At 47.0% G+C, this 9,130-nt stretch overlaps 1 protein-coding gene across 1 annotated transcript in view; it reads left to right on the top strand.

Annotated features, from left to right (window-relative positions):
- The first annotated feature begins 3,765 nt into the window (after window positions 1-3,765).
- bcl11aa (BCL11 transcription factor A a) overlaps window positions 3,766-9,130 on the top strand; it is a 55,880-nt gene continuing 50,515 nt past the window's right edge. Inside the window, exons 1-2 of the mRNA XM_080037007.1 lie at window positions 3,766-4,130; window positions 8,938-9,130. The exon at window positions 8,938-9,130 is cut by the window's right edge and continues 392 nt beyond it. Coding sequence (XP_079893133.1) covers window positions 4,076-4,130; window positions 8,938-9,130 — 248 coding nt within the window. The 5' untranslated portion in view covers window positions 3,766-4,075. The remainder of the gene's footprint in view (window positions 4,131-8,937) is intronic.

Below are 9,130 nucleotides of genomic sequence, written 5' to 3'. Positions count from 1 at the left end.
GTAAACGTCTGATGTTACAATACTGGATCAGGTTCAGTGGGGCGCGGTGCTTGCCGCCATGTCGCCATCCAAAGCAACAGGCCGGCCACCCAAGACACCCGATGCCCGACAAAACATAGCTAAAAAATCTTCCACTTTATCCCCCAATTACGCTCTTTATTAGGACGAGTCATTTTTCTTTTCAAAGGAGCAACATTGGAGCTGTGGCTTTTCCTTTCACATTCTGTGGCTCATGAGTATCTTTAAGTCTTATCGGCACACATGAAACGCGGTCACTTAAAAGAGTCAATTACTGACAAATAAAAGAGTTTTTTTTTTACAGTCAATGTAAAATAGAGGACGAGTGATTCTCAACACAGACAGAATTAAAACATTTTTAGTTTTAAAGAAAATCTTCCTCAATCTCTTCCACGCATAGACGAGACAAATGCCCAGATTAACTTTGATGACGGAATAGAATTTGAAACCTACTTTACGAACCCATGCTCACGCGTTGCATCATGTCTTTAGAAATAATGCAATAATTCCCCCTGTAAAAAAAAACAAAAAAAACATTTACTCCTCCGTAATCTTACATCCTCCTTTAAATTGTTTCAGGTTAAAATGCCTGGTTTGCTGTCCAATCGTGCGTAAAAATGTGTCTCGATAATAATAAAACTAAAGGCTTCAATAACCAGCCAATCTACATAACGCAGAGAGCAGTTCAAATTCAGATGAATAGAAATAAGCCAGTAAATCCATCAGTATTATCAGATTTCATTTAGAATCGGCTTCATGACTGCACATGGTACAACGAGTGAATAAAGTATAGTGCGCCGATAGATCTAAGCCGCCTTGGCCATTAGGTCGCACACTTTAGCATGATTTCTTTTGTGACTTTCATCATTTAATCGGAAAACCTTTTCAGTAAGGTTCGTACCTGTCTGACACGCGCTCATAAACGGAACGGGATAATCGCCACACACACACACACACACACACACACACACACACACACACACACACACACACACACACACACACACACACACACACACACACACACACTCACTCACTCACACATCGGTCCGTCTAATAAAGGAGGGGAGGCATGCGGCGAGTTGCAACCTGCGAAAATATTTCACTCACTGGTCATGCATTTTTTTTTACCCCTTGACGTTGAACCGCCTCCTCCACTCATCCGGCTTCTCTCTCTATCTCCCTCTCTCTCCTTCACCCCCCACCCCCCTCCACCGCCCCCTCGGTATTAAGTGCGCTGTCCTCTCCGGTCAGTGCGCGTATAGCTTCCAGGTCTCCAAAGCACCACACCACTCGAGTCGACCGCTAGGCACCGGTGCTCCTCTTCTTTCTCACGCCGCCTGCCTGCGCTGCTTTTCCCGGGGCAAATCTTTCGTGTCTTCTCCCTCCCGTACCACCCCTTAATAATAACTCCTACCTCCTCCACACACACACACACACACACACACACACACACACACACACACACACACACACACACACACACACACACACACACACACACACACACAGCACTGGTATAGCTGCGTTGCCTTCTTCTTCCCATTTTTTTCTGCGCCGATATTTGCGTCCTTGAGCCCCGGATCGCTTCGGTGTAAGCGCTGCGCCTTTCGCCTGGATTTTTAAGCCTCGCGTTTTCTATTACCAAACCCCCTTTATAACAAGAGTATTTACAATCTCTTCCCCCTCCTCTTCTTCTTCTTCTTCTTCTTCCTCCTCCTTCTCTCTCTACACCCCCACCGCTACCACACACACACACACACACACACACACACACACACACACACACACACACACACACACACACACACACACACACACACACACACACACACACACACACACACACACACACACACACACACACACACACACACACACACACACACCCCATATAGTCTACCCCTACCGTCTGTGCGTAGCTCGAACCTGCAGGCACAGACACACATCTGAAAGTTATTACACGGGGCGCTTATGTGCCCGCTCTGCTCTGCCTCGCACTCCCACGGTCTGCACGGTAGGGCTGCTGCAGTGTGGATTTCACGCAGACAGATACACACAGACAAACAGACAGGCAGGAGGAGCATTGGACCCTATATGGTGGCCCCCCTAATAAAGTGACTGACCCCCCCCCCCCCTCCCACACACACACATACACACACACCACCTCAGTACATAGTCATACTGTACACCTGAAATAAAATAGTAAAGACGATGTGCGCACAATGGAATGGCTTACCTTTTCTGTTTTTAAAATGTATGTGTAGATGATGACCCAGAGCTCAACACAGTCAGATGCGGATTCCTATATAGTCTCTTAAAATTTAAAATAAAAAGATGAATAAACTACTCTTTCTGTTGCTTGGGAAAAATAATTTCTTTGTTCAAAGGAGTGTGTTGCAAGTGTTTATTTATTTATTTCATTTCTATTTTACTGCCCACGGTAAAGCCTTAAGAACACAGGCTATAATTCCTGCCCTTTTTGTAATGAGTGTACAAGCTATCATAAATACAAGCAATTATATATTATGGAGTAGAGTCTAAGTTATAAATCATTGTTAACATGCAGACATACTTTGTTCAGAAATTGTTTGGTATGACTTTTCCAAAAGAATGGCGTCCAATTGTGTTTTGTTGCGTGAACTGTACATAACATATAACAAGATCATTTTCTTTGTTTAAGGGGCAGGGACTTGATTATTATGCATTGCAAGCATGCAGAGCAGTTTAGGCTACACACACACACACACACACACACACACACACACACACACACACACCACTGTGTATTACTGTACATGTAAAGCATATGTGAAGCCACCGAGGTTACAGCCTTGTGTGTTGCTGTTGGTCGTTCAACCTGTTCGTCCCGTTCGCTGCAACCGGATAGTTGGCCGCGCGCTCCTTGTCATTTTTAACACGTGCATCTCTTCCTCTCTCTATCTCTCCGTGCGCGTGTGTGTAGCCTTATTAATGTGCACGCGCTCTAAGGACACATACGTATAGTACGGACTACACTAGATGCAGGTGAGGTGTTGAGAGCGCCTGTGGACACACACACACACACACACACACACACACACACACACACACACACACACACACACACACACACACACACACACACACACACACACACACACACACACACACACACACACACTTTCTGTAGTATGCAGGAGCAGCAGCATGCATTATCACCGCCCCCTCCAGTAGTGAAGCTCCTGTCCGCGCGGCTTTTCCTTGCCCTGTTTTGCGTCCACCTCTCTCTCTCTCTGCATATTGCTTTCATTAGACATATCTGCCTCTCTCTCTCTCTCGCTCTCTCTCTCCCTCTCTCTCTTTCACAGACACACACACACGCGCGCACACTCCTCCCTCCCTCCAAGTGCCTGTATAGTCCGGCCCCCTCCTGATCTCTGTGTCCATTGGCTTCCACTGGGTCTATTTCTCATGTCCAGCCCCCCCCCACCTCACACACACATACACACACATTCTAATGACCGTCTATTGGTGTTGTTATTGCGCGTCCCTCCTCCTCCCACTCCCCACTCCCACTTCGCGGGTGCCTCGGCCCTGCCCATGTTTTCTGTATATGTCGGGTGTCCGTCCATCGCCTGCCTGCTGCCTGACGTTCAAGTTCGCCGGGGAACGTCACGTCCGCGCACTTGAACTTGCACGGGCTCAGGGGGGGCGGAGGGGGTGGGGGGTTGAGGGGAGGGGGGGCGGGGGGCTTTTGCCATTTTTTCCATCTCTCTCCCCTTCTCTCTCTCTCCATCTACCTCTCTCTCACTCTCTCTCTCTTTTTTCCTGTGTGCTCTCCTTTCTCAAAAAAGCCATGACGGCGGCGATCCCGCGATCCATCTTCTTCGCCTCTGCGCCATCTTTGTATTATTTCTAATTTATTTCATGTTTTCTTGCCTCTTTCTCTCTCTGTCGTGGATGTCAAAGGCGTTGGATGAAGACACATATTTTTTTTTTGCCCAACCGGACTCTCCTCTGTAACCCCGGCTCTCCCCGATGTGATCCGCGCTGAGAGCCGCCGCCGCCAGCCACCATGTCTCGCCGCAAGCAAGGCAAACCCCAGCACTTGAGCAAACGGGATTTCTCGCGTAAGTAGTAGAAAAATGTCACTTATGGCTCCCCTTTCAATTCATTCAGCAAAGAAGTGGAAGGTGGGTGGGTGTGTGTGAGTGTGGAGAAAGGCAGCGAAACAGCAGCTTGTGGACACACACACACACACAGACAGGACGCACCGCTCGGACCCGCGGTCAACTGGACTTAACAAAAGTGCGACAGCTCCGTGCGTAAAAGCCGCTCGGAGATCACCAAAATGCCCGAAAAGAGAGAGAAAAGTTTTGTGTCACTGTACCTCCGCCACTGCAGGGTGAGAGTGTGCATTCATAGGCAAGTTAAAGGCTCTCGCTGTGTGGCTGCGCTGCCCCCACGGTCGCTCCGGTCAGTGGGAAAACGGTGCAGGGCTCCCGGTGTAGAAGAGCCAGAGCGCGTCCTCTCAGCGGAGCTTCAACCCCACGGAATATGGAGCTGTATGATCGCTCTGCGGGCAGTTTTTTCATCGTTCCTCAATATCGTTCTATTTCTGGATTATTTTCAGACAGAAAAAAAACAAATAACAAAACAAAAAAAAACTTGGAGGTGGATTTTTGGATCGAAGGGGGATAAGAAAAAAAATCTCGTGTCCGACTGTTTACAACCGCCCCCGTCTTGTCAGCAGATCGGCATGAATCGATACATTTTTTACACACCTTCAACAATCCTAATGCCTCTCATGTAAAAGGCTGTTTGTTGATGTTAGTTTAGATGGAAAGCTTTCCTCCCGAAACAGACAAGCGCAGAGTTAAAGACGAGCAGCGCAGCAACAGGACAGAACAGCGTTTCTAGTCCTGTGCATTTTCTTATTTTTAAGGCAAAGTTGGACCGACAAAAAAAAACTTAAATCTTAAGGTTTACACACACACACACACACACACACACACACACACACACACACACACACTTGAGGTAATAAATACGTATCAGTTCACTGTTGCAGCTGCAGCGCCTGAGCAAAAGACAACAAAGATTCCAACAGTGTTTTTATAGTTGAGTCGGCAGAATCCGTCTTTTTACGCACGGGGCTTTTTTTCCTCGCCAACACTTTATTTTATTTTTTTACGAGTTCATTAGAAGCATACGTCTCATATGATGTGACGAGAGAGCCGATAAGTGTGCTTGAAAACTGCGGGGCGATTGACAAAGTGCAGCGCTTGTGTGACCGCAGCACCATGTGCCGCACTGTGGCATGTGAGCCAGCCCCAGCTCGCGGCGTCTCTATAAAGTGGCCCCGCAAAACGCAAAACAAGAAGATATTTGGGCATCTTTACGCATCGGTGCTTGATTATGTTTCGGTATGTTGTCTGGCTGTGTCGCCTATGTTTGACTTGGAGGGAGGGAGGGGGAGAGTGTGTGTGAGAGAGAGAGAGAGAGAGAGAGAGAGAGAGAGAGAGTGTGTGTGTGTGTGTGTGTGTGTGTGTGTGTGTGTGTGTGTGTGTGTGTGTGTGTGTGTGTGTGTGTGTGTGTGTGTGTGTGTGTGTGTGTGGCCCCGGCTGGGTGACAGCGCAGTCACCATGGCCATGTGCCGTCGCTAGGAGGCAGAGCGCGATCAGAAAATCCAGCGCTGAACTTGGAACCCAGTCGGTTTCTATCTACTACACGGGCTACTATTTGGCGATCTCTTTAGAATAAAGGGAGAGAGTACACACGACCTGGGGAGGGATAGGGAAAGAGGGAGAGCCCCCCCCCCCGCCCACTCCCACTACCACAACCTCGGTATCCAAATCTACAATGCCTCTCCTTTCCCTCCAACCCCTTCCTCTTCCATCTCTCTTTTCGTGCATCACATTTCTCCATACATACCATTAGCATATATGCAGCTACCTATAGCTGTGATATACCTGCATGCGGACCTCGCCTTTTACCCCCCCGACCCAAACATTACGCCACACACGCGTAACGTTCACAAACACATTTCCCTTTTTTGCGTACAAATTCACATTTTGTTACCGATGGAGCACAGAATACGTCCTGTCGCTCCCACATTCATTTATTTTTACTTCGTGCTTTTAACGTCTGTATTTTCATTTTCTCTATTCCCACCCCCCCCCCCCAACACACACACACACACGCAATTGCATTATTTTATATTGGATAATGTAGGGGATAGTGAAGGTGTGCATACAGTGTTTTCTCTGTAACGGCCTGATCAGGCATGATCTTAAGCATTGAAATGTAACAAGGCTCCACAGTGTGACAGCTCTTCATGTCTCCCTCCACATTCAATTAGATTATTATTCATTTCCAGATTTTCACAAGGGGACATTTATCTTAAAGAGTGGAGGGTTAACTAGAGAGTCAGTTCTCTATTGTTACCGTTTTTATCAGCGAATGGAACTTCAAGCCTTCCAGAGTTAACAGTTATATTTGTATCCTTCTTTTAGACACCTACACTTTTTATTCATTTATCCCCATTTGGAAATGTTATTTCATTGTTATGCATGTGTTGATATACATTCAAATGGGATGCACATTATTACATATCATCCCTCTCTCTGCTCCTCTTACTCTATTGCACTGCCTTAAAAAACAGACACAAATGTTGCAGCACGTTTTTTTTATTATATTGAAATTGAACTAGACGTGTGTGGAGACCGCCCTGCTTTGCATATCACAAAATAATTCAGTCTCTTTAGCCTCTCTCCTCTTGCTCTGTTAAATCCAACAAAATGCATTTTTTATTTGCCCAATTCTTTTTTTCAAACCCCCGGATAATATCTACTGTTGAGTTCAAGTGAAGAGGTGAAAAGGCTTAAATATGCAGCTTTCATTAGTTTAAAAGTAAAAGGTCTTTTATCCTGTGATTTTAATTCCTCCCCTCCAACCACTGTTGTGTAACCTGCATGGCCGTTGTGTTGACCTCAAAGTTAAATCAAAGAGGAGGACAGATAGATAGTGGTGTGTGTGTGTGTGTGTGTGTGAGTGTGTGTGTGTGTGTGTGTGTGCGTGTGTGTGTGTGTGTGTGTCTGTCAGCTCCATGTCCCAGTTTGCGCACAGATGTCGGTCGACGTGCATGATTGTTGCTGTGTTCAAATGATATTTTCCTTGAGGGGGATATGTAGTCCACATTCTCCACACACACACACACACACACACACGCACACACACACAGACAAGCACGCACGCACGCACGCGCACACACACACACACACGCACACGCTCTTACTCTCTCACTCTCTCTCCCTCTACCCCCCCCCCCCCCCCCCAACCCACACACACACATTCACCTGTGCATTCTCTCTCACACACACACACACACACCCTCCCTTAACGCATGCGTGCACACACCGGAACCCCTTATCCCTTTTTATCGGTCAGAAATCTGTACCAATCACCCAGACGGTTGGAAAATTAAAATCTATTTTCGGTGACTCTCAGTGGTTTTAAGTTCATTAAAAAATGTGAAATTGGTGCGGCGGAGTAAAGAAGGTCAACATGCGTTATTAGGCAGCGGCTGTAGCCTAGACTCGTCTTCACCTTCATTCTCGTCTCCATTCTTTTTTTCCTTTTAGGAGAAGAGAAAGGGGGACAGTGAATTACATTTCTCCCTGTTCACTGCGGGCCCCGGTCTGAGCTTGACAAAAGGCTCCCTTAAGAAAGTATAGCCAGGAGTTAATCCGGCCCTAGGACGGGGCTAAAGAATGGGGGTCGCTGAACGGAGACATTTTTAGGGCTGGTTTACCCCCACAGTACAAGCAGCTAAAGATCTATCGAAGAACTAATAAGTCGGACACATGGGACAGAGGTGTTGTGACTAGTTCTCCTCCGACACACTCGGTCTTCCCTCTCCTCTCCTCTCCTCTCCTCTCCTCTCCTCTCCTCTCCTCTCCTCTCCTCTCCTCTCCTTCTCTCCCTGACACACACACACACACACACACACACACACACACACACACACACACACACCCACATGTGTTAGCGACAGTTCTTTCTCCCATTTTCTGATGATTACAGGATCAAATACACTGTACAAACAAGCTTAGGCCAGTCCAACTCATCCACATATTTAGGTTAGGGGTTTTTTGAAGCTTTTTTTTGCCCTGTCATTGGATACCAAATTGTTATCTTTGGAGGGATTCTGATTTGAGCGTTTGCAGCCATTCAGGATATTCTTTCCCACCGTTTACTCTTAATGGTGTGTGTGTGTGTGTGTGTGTGTGTGTGTGTGTGTGTGTGTGTGTGTGTGATCCACATCATCTCCCATTGTAATCATTTCCCCCCCTGCGTTTCCATGCATTTCTATTATTACAAGACACATTCAGCTTTCCCCCTTTATTGGGTGTATACCGCAGTGTTTGGCATCGGCTCTTTAAACTGTGATCCTGATTCTCTTGTCACATGTTTCCACAAACAGCTGTATCAATAGGTTGCAATGACAGGACAGACATGGAAAATATGTCAGTTAAGTCTGCAAAACAGCTTAATAATGCTCAGGGAAATTGAATTGTGCAAATTGCCTAGCACACACACGTTCTTGGCCTTTCCTCAGGTGTATTATGATCATGACCCATGACCCTCCTCTATAGTTTAGTCACATCACGTGATGAGAAGGTGGAAAAAACTAAAATAAACTCAAATTCTGCGTACAAACAAATCAACAAAAGTTGCACATTTTCACCGACATGTGTTACAAGATGGCGGGACGAAATCACCAGATCAAAAGCAGCATTTTTTTCTGAAATAGATCAATTAAGAGGAAAAAGCTGAACATTGAATCATGTTGGTTGTTGCTTTCGTGTCACATTCTAATTTATTCCTTTCTTGCTCTCTCTCTCTCTCTCCCTCCCTCTCTCTCTCCCTCCCCAGCGGCCGAGCCCCTCTCCGTGGCCCTGCTCTCGTCTGAGGAGCTTTCAGGCCGAAGTTCGGAGCATTCTGAGGAGAGCGGAGGCAGCCTCAACGGGCACCACCACCTAAACCACCACCAGCCCCACCCTCTCCACCACCACACTCCCCCCCAGCAGCAGGGCTCCTCAGTGGGCCGCGGTGGACTGCCCCGCCT

The sequence above is a fragment of the Ammodytes marinus genome (genome assembly GCF_949987685.1).
Source record: "Ammodytes marinus genome assembly, chromosome: 11".
In the NCBI taxonomy this organism is placed as follows: Eukaryota; Metazoa; Chordata; class Actinopteri; order Uranoscopiformes; family Ammodytidae; genus Ammodytes; species Ammodytes marinus.
The sequence above is the reverse complement of the archived record's forward strand: the minus strand, read 5'-3'. Positions and strand labels throughout refer to the sequence as shown.